This window comes from Mycteria americana, chromosome 8 (genome assembly GCF_035582795.1).
Source record: "Mycteria americana isolate JAX WOST 10 ecotype Jacksonville Zoo and Gardens chromosome 8, USCA_MyAme_1.0, whole genome shotgun sequence".
Lineage (NCBI taxonomy): Eukaryota > Metazoa > Chordata > Aves > Ciconiiformes > Ciconiidae > Mycteria > Mycteria americana.
Genome location: NC_134372.1, coordinates 45436833 through 45458330, shown reverse-complemented (window position 1 = coordinate 45458330; position 21498 = coordinate 45436833). Strand labels below are relative to the sequence as shown.

General features: G+C 35.7%; 1 protein-coding gene across 2 annotated transcripts in view; it reads right to left on the bottom strand.

The window, feature by feature from the left end:
* CDH13 (cadherin 13) overlaps positions 1–21498 on the bottom strand; it is a 520188-nt gene that overhangs the window by 217107 nt on the left and 281583 nt on the right. For both annotated transcript variants that reach the window (XM_075510904.1, XM_075510905.1), the window contains exon 6: positions 4746–4890. In XM_075510904.1, the coding sequence (XP_075367019.1) occupies positions 4746–4890 (145 nt within the window). The remainder of the gene's footprint in view (positions 1–4745; positions 4891–21498) is intronic.

Below are 21498 nucleotides of genomic sequence, written 5' to 3'. Positions count from 1 at the left end.
TGGCTGGAATGTAATGCATTCAGGCTATTGTGCAGCATGGAAAACAAGTTACTTTTTTTACATGCAATTCTCCCAACCACTGCAGTTAAGATTTTACCCCACTGGGCTTGCAGCATATTGTTACAAGTCACATAATGTCAAATGTGTTTAAAATAATTTCTGTTAAATCCCTCTAGCAAGTGAAGTGAGATGGCTGCCAAGTTCATTTAACCAGGCTTCACTTCCCATCCTTTAAAGAGTGAGACGTCCAAATGTTTCTGCCTGCCTGTGTCATCCGTAAGATTACAGTCACTCTCATTAAGGTACTGAGGTAAGTCTGCAGCAGGATACAGATCCTAAACCCTAGAGCTGGCAGCTGGATAGACCAGAGCTCTATAGGAAATAAACTGGGTCATAACTTAGAAAACAAAAACGTGAGAAATCAGCAGTACAGTTAACACAAAACCCATCACAGTCAGTAGAAAAATTGCCAAAAATTTTCACTGGATCAGGCTCAACTATTATTTTCCTGGTATATATATGCTGTCTTCAGCCTCATACAGAAATTAGAGATGTTATAAATAAAAAAATGCCAACTATTTTTGTACTGCCTTTTTTTTTTTTTTTTTAAATAAATAGCCTCCAAGTTTGCAGTTTGTCCAGGAAAAGACCTCCTAATAGAAATCTGAAAACATCTATGGTCACTTTAAGCATACATTTGAGTGTACTTTTGTTAGAATTTGACTCTAGGCTATTTCCAGGAATACAACAATTTTCCATGAAAACAGCTAATTAGCTGTAACTAAACTATATCCTGAAATCTCTCCAGGAAATATATATCAGGAAAGAAATCTGTTAGTATATCACCTACCATTTACATATTTTTATCATTAATTATAAGCTGTGGCAAGCCTTAGCTTGAAATTCAGATGAATATTTATTCATGTAATGCATATATAAGTTTATATTCTCAGTAATTATGCCCAGGTATTTACCTCTCTAGTAAAGTGATGACACACAAATCATAGTTGTCCAAATAACCAGTGGTGTTTACCCTGAGTTCAAAAATCACTCACACAACAAAGGTGAATGGCCTTAGTAACACAGAAAATATATTAAAGCACCACCAAAACACATCCTCGCTGGGACTAAGCACAAAAGATTCTTTACTTACCCATAGACAGATTAATAAATACAAAGATTACACACTATCTCTGTGTTTTCTTTTGTTTTCTTCTACTTGTAACTATCTCCGATGGCAGAGAAAGGAGGGTACATAAAAGGGGCTTGGCACAACATTTCACTGTAATCTTGTAAGTTTTGAATCTTTCCCTACTTAAGGAACTAAACCTTCAAATCATTAAGGAAAAAAGTCATTTTGGAAAACAATAAAAAGCTGGAACATGTGTCTTACAGCAACATCAAGGAAGTCCAATATAAACATTCACTTGAATATTAAGATTTATGTATTTAAATTTGTGATGCTAACTCTCTCCAAGATTTATTAGTAAATCTCTGATATTTCTGATGAATAATAGACAATGTGTAAGTGCAATTTTAGAGTCAATAAACAAGTGGAAAGACACTAGGAAATCCCATTGGGTTTGAGACTGCTAAAATTATGGCCCCACAGGAAAACACACAGGAACCCAGCAATGAATAACTTAAAGCAAGGTAATAATATAATCTGAATCCCTTAACAAGGCCTCAAAATCCTTCAGGCAAGTTTCACAGTCCAGTATATCTATATCTTTTTCTACATAATTATACATCTGTCATCACTGAATTACTGGAATCCATGGACATTTACACTTTGACCCAGTGATCACGAAGACATATCCAACATACCTATATGAGCATTATTTATTTTTCAGCAGAAGGCTGTTTCAGTGAATGGGTTTGATTCAGAGCTTGAATGAGGATGAAGGTGTCTGTGATAGGAAATAAGGTCATGCATATAATGCAAAGCCTTTCTTTTGGAACTTCAAAAAAGAAATACAACAATACAATTTTAATACAATAAGAAGGAATCAGGAATCATATATGCAAACACACGCACATAAAGATTTCTATCAAGCTGTGCAGTGCAACTGTTGATTGGGAGTAGCAAGACAGCAGAAACTGATGAATGATTTTAAGATACATGCCATAAAATTTGAAGAACTATGGAAAACAGATGTAAACAACATCAAATCCTGGTTGACTGGATGCCATCTGCATAGAGAACTATGACAGATTCTAGCTAACACTGATTCTACAGGTTCACTTTTGCACAAAATAATTTTCCAAGTATTGGTGTTCTTGACACCAGGAAGATGAGGTTATGAAGTTTAATGGGATGAATACCTGGGGGAAAGAGGGAGAGGATAAGAAAAAGATGAAGTTGAGAAAAATTATTCAAACTTTGACTAACAGGTAAGACAATCAACATGCCAAATGCTACATGGATAAATACTAAAGTGCAGCAAGAGAAAATGGATGAAAAAATTTAGAGAATAATTCACTGGAAGTTGGATTGAGAAACATGTCTACTGAATCAGAAGCATAAACTTCAATATAAGGAGTGAAAAAAAGGAAAAGCAAGGATAGTTTATAGATGAGCAAAAATAGGGAACTGCCAGTTTAAAAAAAAAAAAAAATCCTTGACAGAGGAAAGAAATTCGGTATAGAGTTTGAGCAACGAAAGAACATATAGTAGACAACAGTTAAATATTGTCCCATAGCCTGGAATTAATAGTCAAACCTAAACACTAAATATTGTTTCAGAAGGGCACATGGTACATAGGAAGTGTGAATTGCCTTGATGGAGAGAGATGAGACCACTGAAAGCCTTGCAGGAACTCACAGCTCATATCCAGAGCCCATATACTACCAGCAGGATTGAAGCTTAAACGTTGCAGAGTTTGAGCTGTTTGGCACGACTTTCTTTTACTGAAATACTGGGTATAGGGGCTGTGAATCTAAAAAACTACACTGTCCTACTCAGCAGTTTAGGAATGTGTACCTAAATGGGCATGACAAGAAGATGCTGTAGTTTAAATGGAAACATAATAAAGTTGGTCCCTTGATCCAATTAGATAGTCACACTCCGCTACATACTATTGACTGACGGTGCAAAGGAATCTCTGACATTTGTTAGCAATATATTCTCAGTTAATTATGAAACTCTTGTTACAACACAGGGTGAATAGGAAGTGGGACAGTCTAAGGAAGTTTCTTTTGAATTCTGAATAAGTGATCAATATCTGAAATAAATTAAGAATGTACTAGAGACCTACAACAGAAAAGAGTTAGTGCTCCACTCACCAGCCACACTCACAAATATGAAACATATTTCTTGTTTGAATGAAAAGGCCATCAATCGGTTCATTACATGCTTGTCACAAGTAAGGTAAACAAACAGTTACCTGAACACTCCTTTTAATCTGATGAAGGAGCAGCTCATAATGCATTTCATACCTACAGCTTTTCAAACGATGGCAACCATATGTGAAAATGCAAAACTCACTAAAAAGGTTACATGACTTCTAGAAACAACATAAATAATAAAATAAGGACAAAGAATAACGTCTAGTCCTATCAATATGTAATACAAGGAAGTGAAAGGTAATGTCTATCCTTGTTCAGAGTAAACAAGGCATGTCACCACATTAAGCTTCAATGAATATGAAATATTCATAAAAATATAATATACTTGATTCCAGCTTTCATTTAAAAATATTTCAGTATGCCTATACAGCCAAAACCTTAGGTCTGTACTCACAGCTTCAACCGTATAAGGAGGATAAGGCCTTGTGTTCAATGATGTATAGAAAGACATACAAATATATAACCCACAGCTCTGATCTCAATTAAATCACTATCACTCCACCGATTTTAATGGGGGCTTCTACTGTTTTAGATTTCTTTCACCAAGATCCCAGGTTAACTCCATAGCACAATCTGATCATACAATTACTGCTTACAAATGTAGTGGAGATACCTCTCGAGTGGAATGCAGCAGCTGTTTAATAACTCACAACAAAATTGCACAACAGCTGAGGACAACAGTTGAAGAAAACTAATTCAGCCTTCATCTGCAGGAAGAGTTTAGCTAGGATGGTTCTTTGTATCCAGACTGAAATTTGGGACAATATCTTATTCTTACAGAATTTCATCATCCGATAAAATCAACAGTGAATTTAATCAGAACAGTTTCTTTACTAACTTTAATTTTCAAAGTGTCTTTTTATTTTGTTGCAACTGTTGTATCTGCATTTACACAAGTAACATCATTCAGTATTTCAATCTGCTCTACAATATTAGTATATTCATAACATGCTTTCCATTTATTCCTATTATTTACCTAGCCTCATGCTATATAAACAAATAAAAATGACCCTTCCAGTAGGTAACCTTACAGAGAAAAAGGTGGAATTCCCGCTCTGAACAGAAGTTGTACATGTTATTTGGTCTGAATCTTAATCATAGCCTAGAGGTTTTCTTTGTTGATTCCAGATATGAATAAAAAAGTGTAAATCTAAATTGAAGCTTTCATTCCAAACTATGTTATTTTATTTTTTTCTTTTTTACTGCAGAGACTTGACTGTTTTTCAAAAAACATTACCTGCTGTCCTAAAGGGCTGCTCCTACCTCTTTATGTGAGTGAAGGATTCAGTCAGCCACAAAATCAGCAAGAAAAGTTGTACACATATGGTACTAATGCATTTAGCAACACAGAATTTGTTCAGGCATTATTTATAGAGATATGATTGGCATGGACATACCTGTAGGGGATCCCTCCATGACATGACCAACATAGGGTCCTTCTTTGAACATTGGCCTGTTATCATTTTGATCAATAACAGAAATATCTAGGCGGACTGGACCATCAATGGTTTTCCCACTTATATCTGTGACCTCAACTTCGAGCTGTAGGAACAAAAAGAGAGAAGTAAATTCATTAGTAAATTCAGGAGTAAAATCACTATCACAGTGAGCAAAGAGTGAAAAAAAAAAAAAAATAGCTCAGATCAGTGCTGCTGTAACCAGACCCTGCCAAGGATACCACTTGCAGCCCATTCTTTTGGACTAGGTTCAGAGCAGATTTTCAATCTAAGCAAAAGAGAAAGACAGATGTATGTTCAAATCAAGGTACCCCTTGGCAGCTTGAAAACAGCATATTCCCTGAAGAATAAAATGACAAGTATAAGAAAAAAAGACCAAAAGACCCCCTGTAAATTTGATACTAATCATGTGAATACTTGGTTAGAATTTGTTTCTTTACTTTTTCCAAGCACATTTAGAGTGGACACATACAGAACTAACACAGTACAATTGACATATCTCCTAATGCTCAGTTAAAAGCCTTTAAAAAAAAAAAAAAAGGCTAGAATGCATTAGATATTAAATACATTTTCTTAATGATAACGGCATGAAGTATTATGTTAGGTACTTTTGATAGTTCTTCAGCTTTTCTAATAAGGTATGGAAGGACAGAGCAACATATGCAGTGTTATATAAGCAGGCATATATACACGCACACACTCACATCCCAATGTATGAAAGCACCTGTTGAACATAAAGCCAACATATGCAGCTGAAGATTTGTTTGGACCTCCTTTACTTCCAAAAACTGGAAAGAAAGATCATACTGTGTATCTCCACCCTCCAATCCACTTGCAATGGAAAGTCACAATGAGTTACCAAAACTTAATCAGTCGTTCGGGCAAACCATGCCAAAACTTCTTAGATAATAGAAAAAGTCAATTTCGATTGCAACTGCACGCTATAACTGCAGTCCTCTCTCCACACCAAGACATCAGTAAAACACAGCAATAAACATATCAGAGACACAGCTATCATTTTCACCTACCCTACCCGTCCCTGGACTCAACTCTAATGGAGTTAAGCCAGCCAGAAAATGAACCTGAGCACAGACGTTAATATCACTCTCTTCCAGTCTTTCCCTGAGAAAGTGGTAGCAGCAGGGGCTGTAAGTCTCTGAGCATTTTGTTTATTCTGTTAATTCATTCTTCATTGCCTTGTCTTATACCTGTAAGTTATTTATAAGCTAGTGATAAATCCTACTGGGAAAGAATTAGGTCAGAATTCTAATTCCTTATTAAAATGGATGGCCTATTATCACATCTCTTTGTATTTTGTTATGCTTCTAAATACATTCCACTTTTATAGTTCAGTGTGCTGGGTGCGAGTAGGAGTATTTGTTATGAGTAAACTATCTACTCACATACACTATTTGTAAATAGTGTCACAGTCCATTTTAACATCTACTCACTGCTTGTCCTCACTTCTCTAGCAATTGTTCTTGCAAGCCTTTCCCAAGCCTTATTTTTTACTAGATATATAACTTAACATCTTAAAAGCAAACAAATAATCTGATGTGAAGATAAATGATTCATGTGGCATTGGCACAGTTGAAGCTTTATGGGGGCACACGCCCCTTCAATTTCCAGGGCTTGTTTAACTCCGTACTCTAAAGTCAATGTAATAATCTTAGGATTGCATATGATGTGATGGGGACTAGGAAGGAAAATGCAGTCTTATTACTGAACTACATGAAAGCTAGGTACAGTTTTAGATACAGTTGGAAACTGCTGACAAAAAGATTTATCTTAGTAAATGTTGACTCATCAAAACTATGTTAATTGCTTTGGGAAATGGAAGAATAGCAATATTTCTCTGTGAAATTCCAGCAAATTCATTTTCAAATTCAAGATAATTTGCTCTTAATCTATCTCTCAATGTTAAGTGACTATACTGCTCACTGGAAAGAACAAAGGCTTTGCTAAATTTAAAAAACTACTTCAGCTGCTTTATCAAAATTGTAAGTCATCTAAAGCGAAGGCTGATCTAACATGAGGGGTTTTTTTCCCAGACTTGCACAGATTAAGGAAGAGAATAGATATTTTTATTAATGACTGAAATAGATTTACTTTATCATTGCCAAGTCCACTGCATCTGAGACCAACTGGCCAAAAAAGTTGGCATGACAGGTCTGTAGGAATGGTCTGTATGATCTCCGCTTCATTTTATTAGGATGACTGAGGACTTTATTTTATTAGTCGTTGTACAATAATTCCCAGGCTTGTCCTAAGCATTATGGGTTAACACACAGCTCCTTTTAAACCCACTGTTCTACAATGTTTTCAAAATAAAAGCCTGCAGCACCAAAATTATGAGCATCTACCTTTACATGACTAGTTTGTGAAAGAAGTTGCCTTGTATCTTATCTTGCCCAACCAAAAATCCCCACAAAAAAATCTATAAAGCCTCACCGCCCACAAAACAAAAAACCAACAAAGCAAAGAAGCAACAAAACGGCAACAAAAGCATATTGTTACTTAAAAAAAGGCAACACGTGCAAGAGAAAGAAGCATTCAAGTAACAGACAATATTGGCACAAAAAACAAATTACTTTGAACAGGCTGTAAATAAAACCAGGTGGAAAATTAGATTGTGCCTAACTATCAGAAGAGTGAGATTTCAGTCTTTCAATAAAGAAGAAAGGCAGGAAAGCCTATCTAGTTTTAATGTAAAACTTGACTGATGTATGAAAGATACTGCATTCATTCTTTTGATAGCAAGAGACTGTAATTGAACGTTCAGAAAGTATCTAAGTTCCTACCTGATTATAACAACATAACTCTAAGGAAAAGTGGTAAGCATAAAGACAGATTTGGGCAAATTGACAAAAACAAATCTGTAGAGCTCTGTAGCTATTTATTATGTGAAAACCTGATAAGATTGACTATGCTTTCAATGTTCCAACTTAAAAGTTATGGAATTATGTTCATAATGATGAAGTTATGTTCATCATAATCTAACCAACCATATTTTCAGGAACACTTGAGGCTAAATCCTAATTTCATTTTTGACAAAACTATAGATGCAAACTACAAAGGATAATAAGGGTTTATGAGAACCGTTACACCTCACAACACTAGTCCATGATAGGATACAAAGCAGACTTTGGATATTTCTTCTAATATAGCTGAAAAACACTGATAAAATTAAGCACACCAATAAAACAAGGAAAAGCAATGTAAATCTGAAAACTGCAGGCAGTAATAGATTTTAGCCTGTTTGTCTAGACAAACTCTTATTCAATACTCTCTCTTCTCAAAAGGGACTTCTTGACATCCCATCCAATTTCCCTCACCAAATCTGAAGTGAGGATCTTTCTCGTCACCCCGAATATAATGATTTCACCAGAAGTTTAGTAAGCTCACTCAAAGCTGCACAAACCCATTTTAAGCACTCTGCTTTATTTTATATAGTCTTGATTCCCTTCCACTCTGCAGTCAGCAACAACATTTACAGAAAAAGATAACCAGTCTCATTCTTACCATTACTTAAAGTAATTTCAAAGGTTTCTCTTCACAGAATGGTTGTTTCCATTCGTTTATTGCTTTTGGTGAAACGATTCTGGATCACGTTCCTTCTCTGCATGTAGATGTCTATTTTTATTTTGCAGCCAGCCAGCCAATGGTCCACACAAAATTACATTATAAATTTAAAGTTTTTCATAAGTAAACCTGGAATATCTTTTAGTACTTAATTATCTTCAAAGTCTAATACAGGTTCTTTAGTCATTAACTGCCTTCTAATTTTAATTTCCAGTTCATTGCTGGTAAGAATGTTTCTCACAGAATTCTTCTAGTTGTTTCAATAGATGGCTTTTCTACATGTTCCTCGTACCCAGCTTCACCCAGGGAAAAAAAAAAAAAAAAAATAAAGGACATTTCTGTGTGTGAAACCAGCAGCTTTCCAGAAGCACAAGGGCCCTGTGGTCAGGGCGCACAGGTGCATTGGGTGTCCGTACCCGGGCGTCGGCAGCGGGGCCGCAGGGGCCTCTGTGAGGCGAGCTCAGGGCTGCCCCATGCCGGTTCCAACTGGTTCCAGCCGGTTCCAGCCGGTTCCGCTGCGGCCCCACGGCAGGGCACAGCTGAGCCCCTCAGCAATGCTGGTGGTGCCTCTGGGAAAGCGTATGTAAGAAAGGGCAAAACGGTGCACGGGTGTTTGATCTTCACCTTGACCCGTGAGCTTTTCATCCCATTGCTCTGACCCCCCCCGCAAGGTCAACCCACCAGAGCAGGAAAAGCAGATGAGCAAGATGTGACCAAGCCAGAGGAAAGGTGCGTCATCCTGGAACTGGGGTACGCTCAGAAATCTGACAGCAGCACTGTACCGTTACAAAGGACTGCTATACCACTACCTGCCCCAGTCTCAGTTATTTTGAGGTACCTATAGGTACAGACCACTGCTGGCTTTATTTGTTCCTAGCTTGATTAGAATTATTATTGAGAATACTTGTTAGGTTTGTTTATCATCAATTCCTAAGCGTGGACTGATAGCGAAGAGAGGCGATAGACTTATGGACCTTTCATGTTGTCAGTTTCCTGGTAAGAAAAAAAACATTTGGCCATCTCCAGGTCATAAAAAGTAAAGAAATTCTCTTTATAGTGAAAAGTTTTAGTAAAACTTTGATGCAATTACCTAAAACAACTCAGAGAAGACAATAATTCAGACACACAGAAATTAATTACAATTACATTTTCCTGCTATTAAGAATATGAATAAAATATTAGCTAATTTTTATATGGCACAAGAAGAGATGGAGGGAGAGGATATAAAACCAAAATACACTGCTTCTAACGGGCATGGATAATTTTATTTCAAACTACTTGATGACAGGGTATTGATTACTTCAGGAAGATCGTACAGATGATGGCAAAAAATGGCACCATTACCTGCAATGGGAGAGTTTAGCTTCACGTTCAGAGTTAGAGCCTAGGTGGGAAGGGATTAATTAGCCATTCTAAGTACTCCTATGAACATCTTACAGAGGCTTTATCTTGCTAATGCATCTACTTAAAAAATTAGATTCTGATCCCTTAAAAAACCATACAATTTATTACTCTAATTTTATTGGTTTCTTATCTAGCAATAGTCACGTAACCTTTTCTTAACGTGCCATTTTGCAATAGCTTCACAAGTGAAATGTAAGAAGTTCCAGTCTGAAAAGATCGTTGCAGTATGAAGACATTGAACATCTCCTTTCAGCTAATGTTCAGTACATGGACTTTTGAAAGCCTAAAGGTCTACCTTGGTGATTATAGCTGTCATTGTATTCTTCTGTACATTTCATACTCATGCAGACCAGAGGTGAAGCAGCAGTGTCTTGGCTTTTATTTTAAGATAGGTGTCTGTCTGTCTTTATTAGACATGTTTTCTCTCTAACATGTTTTGTTGGAAAAACACTATTAAAAGAAAACATAGAGCATTAGAGAGTTTCCTGAATGCAGCCTTTCTTCTACCCTAAGCTGTAAAACATTTTACATACTATACAACTGCTATAGGTCTTCTGATTCATTCTTCTCCTAACAAGGATCTGTACAATGTCTGAAAAGCCTTTAGATTTAGAAATGCAAAGACTGTTTTGAATTCCTACTAGATCTTTGTAATCATCAGCTTATCACAAAGTTGTCCTCACTTCAAGCATTCCTAAACTCTATCCTATTTCTTTTCTTGGACATTTGCAAAATGTAATCTTATTTTTTAAACAACCTTCAATGCTAGTTGACTGATGCCTTTCTTCAGAAAGAATCATTTGAAAAGTGATGTAATTCACAGAAAATAGTGATCCAGTCTTGCTATGGGCTTATGTAGAACAAGGCAATATTTTAGGCAATACTTCCAGTTAAAATAACCAAAATGTAGTCTGTTAAAATAACCAGAAAGTTTCATACTATTACTATAGTACAAATGGCTAGTCCTAGCATAAATATATATGCCTGCCCTACTACAAAAACCACTAAGTTCCTATCACAGAAAATACAGATTTCATTTCAAAACACTAATCTCTATAAAGCCTCTAAAGAATTTCAGGACTCGATAGATTTCACTAAGAAAACTAATTAAAACTGCAACTGAACCTTCTGTGAATGCTTACATTTTTCTCTGTAAACCACGGTAAGTTGGGCAATATATAGACTGTAACTGTATATGGTCTACAAATTGAAGAAAGCAATACTGTAGGAATTAACAGTGGGAAAAGATTCCAAACCAAACATTCAAACAATTTAATTCCTTTTACCATTTTTTTAACCTCAGTTAGCAAAATAAGATTAAAGTTCAAAACCAATATACAAAAAAGCATTTTCTTTCAGAACAAGTGTAGGGGTCTTTCTGCATATACAATATGTGACTTAAATACTGCTCACTTTAGTACATTCTCCAAATTAAGCATTATGTTTTACAATATCAGATGATTTCTATGGTGGCATTGTTACCCAGTTGTATTCACCAAGTCTGAACCACTGAAATCCAAAGTAGGAAGGCAAAGCTAAATTAAAAAATAAGGCTCATGCGAGTAGGACATTCCTCAAGCTACCTTTAAGTAGTATTCTCCTAGATAGCACTGTATACCTTGCAATGACCCATCAAACTATAACTGTTCTGCACCGCCGAATCAGGTGAAAGACTGAAGAGCTTTAGCAAAGACCTCACTAAAATAAAGGTTTGCACTGACCTATTTTACAAATCTAGAATTACCCTGCAGTTATTTCATAGTTGCTATTTTCTTAGCACAACTACCTCTTAACTGTGTGCATTAATTAAACAAAAATCTCAAATAACCCAAAGACTTCTGTCTCCCAAAAGAATGACAAAGGATGAATTCTTCATTAGATAAGAGTCATTTCATCTTCTTTGATCACATCAGATGCAAGGCGTTGTAGACACATTAATAGAAGTTTTGTGAAAAGGAAGAGGAATTTAACATTATAAACAAAGATGTTCTTTTCTCACTAGTTTTAAAGGTAGTGGTCTTAATATTTTTAATCATTAGTCACATAAGGAGACTGAAAGGTCAATGTAACGTCATAATATTCTCGTTTGTGAAGTGTAACATAGCAAGTTCTTCTGAGCAAGTACCAAGGAATAAATATTTAACTGGTACTCTTTATATGATTGAATTTTTTAAAATTTCCTGGAACGTAAGCCTAATTAAGCAAAAAACCCCAGCAACAATACGAATGTATATTTACTTACCCTACTAGACTTGGAAGAAAGGGGGATTTAATTTATGCACTCGCACCAGTACAGAACTCTTCATTGGGGAAGTAAGAGCAAAAAAACTGGAGTGACTGGTCTGATGCTTGATAACAAGACCGTACATCAACAGAAGAGCAAGATAAAACATGTTTAATGAAATTAATTGTGCTGTAATTTATGTTTGAAGCTAAATATCATTAGACAGCAAAACTGGGGTTTTTCTGGAAGTGGGATGGGGTCAAGGAGTGGAGAGAGAAGCCATAAGAGCAAAGTAATAGAAAAAGATAATGTGAGGAAAGAGGAAATGATGATGAATACTGTTAACCTTTCGTAGAAGGCCTTGTCTAAGCTGAGTCAAATTCAGGAATACTCTACAGAACTGACCTCACTGTTCTCCCATGGTCTAACAGGAGGCTGTCTGGTAGCACACTGGTGGCAGGAGCTGTCTCGTGTCCACCTAATGCAGTTCTGAAGGGTCCCTGCAACTGCGTCCTTCACAGCTGCAGCTGCCATGGGATCATTCCTAAGCAGACCTGTCAAGTCTAGCAACTCTTTTCTTTCTTTCTGAGAGAAAGAAGGGACAGAGGAGGAGAAATAGAAGTACAAACTGCATTTTCATAGTGTATACACTTTTTACTAATAAGAACCTTTACCTTTTCAAAGCTAAAGTTGCATTTGAACCTGTAAACAGAGGGGTTTATCTGTATGTGGCTATAAGTCATAACAAGATTTCCATGTTATTTCAAATGTTTTTTCTTTAAACAAAACCAGCCCAAGTCAAGAAAGTTACCTTAATTAAATAGTAACCTTCTATATATTTTCCACATTATTTTTTGTGCAGTAGATCTTTCTATTGTGAATATCTTACTGTTCATCCTTCCCTTGAAGTGGGAAGTGCAAGAACATTGTCTTTGCCAGTTTACATTCAGTAAAGGCCAACCTCCAAAAGCACATTGCACCTGCACCTCCTGTTGGCTTGCGATAATATCAGAAATTGTCCATCTCTCTGAAAAACTTGGCACTGGCAATCCAGAAAAGCCACTACATCTTGGGGGAAGGATCTTCCTCAGTGTGAGTAAAAAAACAAATCTTGAATGATTAAACTAGTGATAACAGTACTTGGAGTGTTGCAGGTTCTTTATCCTGTGCTGGCAGTACTACAGTCTGTCTGCTAGCAGCAGCATGTCTCTTGATTTGCAGTTCACTTTACAGAATATGCGTAGAAGATGCCATCAGTGAAATACGCTCATTGCTGCAAAATGAAGCTAAAATGCTATACATTTAATATTTTTTATTTTAATATATTAAAGTCCTCCACAGCACTAAACTAAGAAATTATGAATTTACTATCTAATTGAATGTATATACTGTAATGCTATTAGTGTCACAGTAAATGTATTTTCTTCCACAGCTGTGTGTCTCTGAATCACAATATTGCTAAAAAAGGCACTGTTTTCTTGTGGAACTTAAGTCCTGAAAATTTTTCTCTGCTGCGAGAATAAAATGGTCCCTTTCCTGTGAACAAGATCACAGAGCAGGAAAACAGAAAAAATTATAGAGAATGATGGCATAAACCTCAGAGAAAAGAATACATTAAATACATACTCACAGAAAGCTTATACCAAAATGAACTCTGCCTTTTCTGCAGGACTACACTAAACCCAATTTCCAAAAATATTTTGAGGTTTTCAGCTCATTAAAAAACAAAATAAATAATTTGGGATTTTGTAGAAGCTTTCTTGTGTGTCAACAGAAAAAATAAACCCACTAAATGGATAACTTAATCTCATATTTTTTACCACTTATTCCTGAGGATAGTTTTTAAACATTAAAATCAAGCAGTAAATGGTATTTTCAGTTATTTGTGCCAGTTTGGAGCAGGCAAGATTTACTCTTTTGACTTCTGGTGACTATTATTTTGAGATTTCATATTTTTAATATTTAAATATTTGTAAGAAATAATTCTTTGCACATGGCAGATTCCTTCTGATACTCACAGAATATTTAGTTTTATATGTAAGATGAAACGCTAGTAACGAGCAATTTTTCAAAGCTTCAGCCCATCTTATGCCCTAGATCCACCCCTCATAAAATCCAGTCCCTCTGATAAATGTCACTGTCTAGGGACACTACACTCTGAACAGTCAGGTTGCACAGGAGAAAGCTGAGTTTAACTGATTAGTTATGCAAAAGTCACAGTGAACAAAGGAATTGGGAGCAGAGAGTGGAAGACACTGGTGTTATCACAAAACTCTCTCTTCTGTCGTGCAGGAAGCCTCAACCACACTGCACAGCCCGGCACATCAGGGTGGGTAGCTGGTAGCTGCTCCAAGGTCCTGCCAGCCTGGCAGAGCTTCCCCGTGGGCTCTGGGCACATGTGCAAACCTTGCTGCACCCATGGACCGTTGAAATGCAAGCAATATAAGAACTTTTGAACAGGCTCAAAAATCACTATCCCCATTTTAGAGGTGGACATAAAGGAGGTATGAGGTACTCAAACTGATCGTAACCATCCTGATTAATTATGATAGAACTGATGGAACCAACTGACGCAATACAGCAGAGTGTTTCAAAAGAAAATCAATTACATAAATAAGATAGGCCAAAGATGGGAGAAGAAACAGAGATGAAATGACTTCACCAAAGCCGTACACCAGACAAAATTTAAATCAAGCTTGAATCTAGGTTTTTTGATCTCCGAATACGAGACTGATAGCTAAATTCTATCTCTTGCTGAGCAAGTGATATAAAATTAGATTTACAAAGGTTATTAAGCTACCAACATGTGCACAGTGAGATTTTTCAAAGTGCCTTACAAGACTGGGTAATATATCCTATTAAAATCAAAACACCTTTGAAAGAGCTTTGAAAACATGATTGTCCTCTCAGTGTCTCATTTTTCCCCCCATTAAGCACTATTCTACAGCTGTATAGACACAAAACCACAACTGAAAATAATTTTCTGCATCCTCACAACAGAAAGCTGCATATTTCTAAGGGTCTCATATAGCTACAAAAAATTGAATTAAAATTACTTCTGAAGCATACTTCCTGTTAAATATTATCTATGAGTTTTGAAATTAGAATGCCCACTCCAAAAATAACCTCAGTGAACAAATGAGAAGTAAAGGACATCCCTCAAATCTGTGGAGCAATACAGCTCTTCAAATGAAGCCATGTGTACTTCACACAGACCAAAAGTATTACGGATGATCATATAAATACTAATTAAAAATCTTCCCATATCACAAGAGAACACATGTTGAGCCCCTCAAAAGGGGGGGGGGGGGGAGAGAAAAGATATCAGGATTCACCAAAGCAATCAAGTCTAATCACCACAAAAATATTAAAGAAAATCAAAAAGAGAGGAAGTAGGGCTGAAATAAAGGATTAAGACATAAGCTGTGCCAGAATTTTTAGGCTCTATGCTGCACCACAAAAACAACAAAGACACTTACAAAAGAAAAAATGAAAAATGGCTTTGCACTTCTAAATCGCTCCTAGCAGTATTCAAGCACTGCTCACCGTTCTTACTGCGTGAAAATAACTCCAAACGGCATGTAAGAATTAGCAAGAATTTAACAAATTTTATCTCGCAGAAGGATTCAAGAAGCAACAGGGGCAGACAGAGTCCATAACTAATCAGACCAAAAACAAAAATCCAAGATCTAAAATGCATCGGTGACAAGAAAACTGACTTACTTAGGCATAAGAAATAAAGGTCAGTGTAAATGTCAGGTATATATCACACGCACATATATTTTTCTTTGTTATTATTGCTTAACATATCTGTTCCTACAAATGAGTAGGAAAAGGTCTTAGAAATCAAGGATCACTCAAGCTTATACCAGTGTGGTACAAACGTAACCAACCAGGTTTCTCTATTTTAAAGCAACAAACCAAGGAATTACAAGAGCTTTTGTACAGAGGACTTTACAAGCTGGACTGGAGGGCACGCAGCATACTGCTGCCTCGCTGCCCAAGTCTCTGGCTCTATCAGCACTCCTGGGATGCCATCTCATCCTCTTTACACTGTCAGTTTTCGAGTGATGAGCTGCAGCCAGGAGTCCTTCAAAGCCCCATCCAAGAAGGAAGTAATGTGCTTGGGATCTTGCCAACAATGGCAAGGTACATATTTCATATATAGAAAAAAGGAAATATCCGAATGCTTTCCATGTTATTTTAGTGGAAAAGTAGTTTGCAGACATGTATATAATGGAAAAATACACCAACGACAGCCCGATCTGAAATAAAATGTTGTTTCTAATTACATGTTTTCTCTCTCTAAAACTAATCTTTGTAACTCTTAACATGTTGGACCATCTCTCCACATTAATTGTCAATAAAGAAAGATTTAGTCAATGAGCCTCAAATTAGCTAAATTAACACACCAATAGTCTCTTCTGAGTAGTCAAACAGTTCTAATGTAGCTCCCAAAGGAGCAACAAGGGTCTGCTATGTAGTGACATATCAAAAGACAAAATTTATTTCATGTTCTTTTATTTTTATTGCTTACATTTAGCCCAGGAACTTTCTGAAATGCTTCACTGGTCTTCAGCTCTGATGACAGCATTACCTGTTAGAACTATTAATCTTAAGGTGTAATTAGCAGTTCTAGTGTGTCTCACTGGATTTTTTTTTTTTTTTTTTTGAGATCTCAGTCAACTCTAAATTACCACATTGAGCATGTCAGTAAAGGCATCTCCTCAGTAAACTATATGTTCCGTCACCACTTTCCCTTAATTCTGAACTCTCACTTGATGTTTTACAACATACAACAGCAGCAATTCCTGTGCTGCACTTTCATAAAGTTAGATCTCAAACCAAATCTACAGACTTCTTACTTACTGATTTTTTCACTGTCTTTCAGGACTTTATCCATGCTACATTTCTACACCTATTTTGTTTCTGGAGATAAAGTAGACCTCTCTCTTTCTCTCCCTCATGCTTCTCCTAAACTTCAAATTATGACAACCCCATGTGAGCAATTTCCTGAATTCCAAGACTCACAATGTAACTGTCATCTTCTGGGTTTTTTTACCCTTTTCAAACCCTTTGATAATTTACAAATCTTAACAGAAATGATTTTGAGTCCAAAAATACAACTAGAACATTTTTTGCAAGGAAAATTATTATGTTGCAGATCTCTACTTTTTCACTGCTTGATGTGACTGGAAAAAAATGCATAGAAAAAGAAAACGTTACATATTTGGCAACAAAGGGAGAATTGGAAAGTCAAAGTTATTGCAGCAAAAATAAAGTCTGGATACAGTCACAAAATTCATTAAATGCTATTTGCACCAAAAATTTCAAATGAAGAAGGCCTTTTTGAATTACAACGATCAGTAAGGCTCTTCTTCATGTACCTGCAAAATAAATGATCATAAAAGGAATAAACTTCCAGAACTCATCACAGCAAGCTGTTGCAGCAAAATTTGCTTCTCCTATTGCAAAACTGTAACTGGAAAAACAAGAAAAGTATCTTTGTAACCACAGAGATAACCACTAACAGAACACCAGGTGTGAATTAGTCGTAACAGAAATAAAAGTATGCCTTATTACAAACTAATAGCAATTGAATATAGGTAACTGTAATTTAAAACAATCGGGTTTACCATGATAAAACTGGAAAATTAAACATACAGTAGAAACAAATACACAAAACAGGAGAAATCTTGCATCATTTTGACCTGTTAAAATCTACTGAGGCGTAGCATTCTTTTTAAAAGACCTAGAACAGGAAGCCCTTGAACAGACCCTCTGAAGTTTATGCTCCGAAGCATCACAGTGATTTCTTGCATAGACTAGACTATTCAGCCTTCGTGTATTTAGTCCCAAAGTGGCATTGCACTCACAAAGTAATGGAAATTCATCCTATGGTATTTTACTCCATTATACTCCACTTGAGCCTAGCTATGTCAATTAAGGGACTTAACATCACAATACAGATCTTTTCTAAAAATAATAGGCCCGTGTGTATTAAAATCTGAACTTTTTCTAAAAAATAGGGAGGTATTTTAACAATACAGTATGATTTTCATGAAATGTCTTTAATTATAGCTCGAAGTGTCACCATTGTTACCAACGTAATTGCTAGTAGCCCCAGTGAGTACAAATAACATTTTATTGCACAAGTTCATGTCTAAAAAAGAGAAAAACAAGATTGCACCTAGTATTTATTCTTCATCAAATTCTGGTGTCTCCCATGACTAGGTCTAGTCCTGTCTCCATTTCATTGTTCCTGTCTCTTTCTCGTTCTTAAGTTGATATACGCAGCGCATATAATGATCGGACTTTACTGTTCAATAAAATAACAATTAGTTGCAAGTTGCATAAAAGTTCTTCTTCACTTAGTTCTGCTACATCACCAAAAAGCATTCTTCTCCTTCGACTTAGCAAGGTCACTTTTCATCAATATATTGCTGGTTCAAATATAAGATAATTTCTTTTATTTGGAGTCACCTGTTTATAAATCCATCACTATTAAGTAACTTGCTAGCTCAATGCAAAACACATACAGAAACTCAGTCCAATCGATACCAAGAGTTTGATTTTTGAGCTCAAATCAGTAGCAATCCATCAGCCATACAGAGCCCATCAAAGAGAGTAAAACTATTGTTTGTAACTGAGGTGTCTTGCAGAACTAAAGGTTTGTTACTATGACACCAAGTGAATTCTATGGGATCTGAATAACAAAAAGCACCTAAAACTGGATAGCAACCATATTTATAAGTAGTACAGTATCTTAAGAAATATGAAAGTAACAAACAATAGATCACTGTAATATGATCACTTGCCATATAAAAATTGTTCAGTGAACACAGATACTGAAGACAGAAATGAAAAAAAATGCTGCATGAACTGATATCATAGAGCTAAGTTTGGGAGAAACCCCTTCATAAGGAATGCAGAATCAGCTGCAAAAAAATAACTTAAAATTATTAGGTCTACTTATGAGACCAAAAAGATCTCTAAATATTTTCTCAAAAGTAAAGTAGGCCAAGAATAATCATTTTAGAGGCTCTGCGTTTGTTTCACTATATGTCAAAGAAGGAAATGAAAATGAAAGGAAACATAACAAAATCTCTAGTAGGCTGTTATTTTTTCTGTATGTTAAATGTTTTACAAATACAGATGTCTCTCACCTTCTTTCAAAACCAGGGCTGCAGGATCATGTAACTGTTCAATAGATGGCACTCTATGTTCTTCTACAAATAGCTTATATATACCATTAAATGGAGACAGCCGAGAGAGAGGCATGAGTGGACTGAGTTTAGTCACCTGCCCTAATTCTACTACAGACACCACTTAAAAAGAATTACTTTTTATCAGATCATAAATGAGCTTCAATACTAAGCAATTCAAAGAAAGTTGAAGTTTTAATCACAGAAAACATGCCTGACAGAAACGTATTTTAAGTAATCAGACCTTCATCTTTCTCACTAAAAGGTCAAAAAAATAAGCATATCTGTGGATTGCCTCTTCAACAAGGAACGAAAATTGTACAACAGCAACATTTTCCTGCAGAAAAAAAAGGACATTCAGAGAAGGATGTACTGTCTGTTTAGTAGAATGTTGGGAAAAATCTTATAAAAATGCATACTACTAAACACAATATTCATAGCTCATCAAATTCTGACATGTTCTGGAATATGCTAGTACCAAACTATGTCACTTCAACTGGGTTTGAACAGCAGGTAAATTATATCATGTAAGAGTTTAACTAAAATGAAGTTGCTCACCAAAAATATCTTGATCTACACAGGATTTTCAATGTTAGAAAAATGTTCTATTACTAGTGAAACAACAGACAAGAAAAGTGATATTAAGTTTATTTTTCTGCTTTATGTTCTGCTTTACCTAGCAGAAGATCATAGAGAGCAGGACTGAATAAATGTGTGGAAACATTTTTTTTAACCTTTTTGCCTTTTCTCTGAACAGGTTCATTTTCAGAACCACATTTATCATTTAAAATTATCCAAACAACACTGTAATTGAACACGTTTCAGCCTTTAGATTTTGAATACAGCACTGAATAGCTGTGCTGGCTGATCACTTCAGTCACATGGCATTGCTTCTACACTCTGACTTGACCTCCCTTATAAACATTTATAGGACTGGAATAAGTAATTTCAAGCTCAAAGCTTCATGGGAGCATATGGTAGTATGATTATCCTATCCAATAGTATGACTACTATTTTTATCTATAAATATTCATACCAATATGAAATTTCTTAAAGTCATATTATTAGAAAACAGATGCATGAACAGCCACTACTGCCATCATAGCAAACCTGGTGTTACAAATAAGTGTTTGACTTGCTGTTTTTCAAGATTCACATCATACAGCTAGTTTGGGCTTTGTAGTAGTATTTAATATTTGTATAATAATATTTATTAAGTAATAGATGTAGTTAGATAATTTAACAGACACAACACAATAACCTAGAAATGGGCTCACATTGAAACCTATAGTGCAAAAACCTATTTGCAGTTGCCAACAGCTGTGAAGGCCCAATTTTTACCCGAAAATGGTTTTATCAGTGATTCTGTTGCTGGAAGTGTCTTAAATCTTCAGTATTTTCTGGAAGAACACAAACTATTTTTCTGTGATCTTGCTTTTGTATCTGCTGTAGTTTTGTAACCTGATCACAAGAAATAAGATTAGTGAATAATAGGACACTTGGTCAGCCTGCAGGTATGGAGCTAAGTATTTTTTAAAGTCCTTCCCACAGAGAGAAACCTAGTATCAGCGTTTGTTTTTGTCAAGTCACACAGCAGACGTGGCTGTTTTCTTTCTTGTCAAAATGAAACCTTTATTTGTGTAAGTTAGCATCTAAAGATCAAGAGGCCAACTAAAAAGGTTATCATAATCAAAGAATGAAAGAAATAGGGGAATTCTGTGTTTATCAAGGTGATAACCGATACAATAGGCTAAGAAATATTTCTTCATTTGTCATTCAACCTTCACATCACCTATTCTGTGACTTCCAAGAAATTTCACCTTTCTCTTACCAAGACAGGTTTCTGTACATACACGTTCCCTCAAGTAGATTTTACTCCAAATCTGTGTATAGCTATCGGTAACATTTCTTAGACTTATTTATTGTTCCTTCCACCAACAACCACAAAAGCTCATTTACCTTATGCAGAATGTAATTAGTAGGTATCGCATTTATTTGACAGCTTTCTCATTTTCTCAATTCTACGTAATTTGACAGGGACCATTACAGATCTGAAACTAGTCTTTCAGAATGACTTTCACAAGGTTAGTTCACTTATTAATTGACCCTTGGTAATGGTAATTTAAGAAGCATATTAATCTCATCTGTCAGTTCTAACACATACTAGATGTATAAAATAATTTGTCTTTTGCAAGGAGCCTTGCAACAGAAATGAAGTGTCTAAATTTTTAATTAATATGCATTTTCTTTCAACAAATGAGATTGGAGTGAAAGGAGA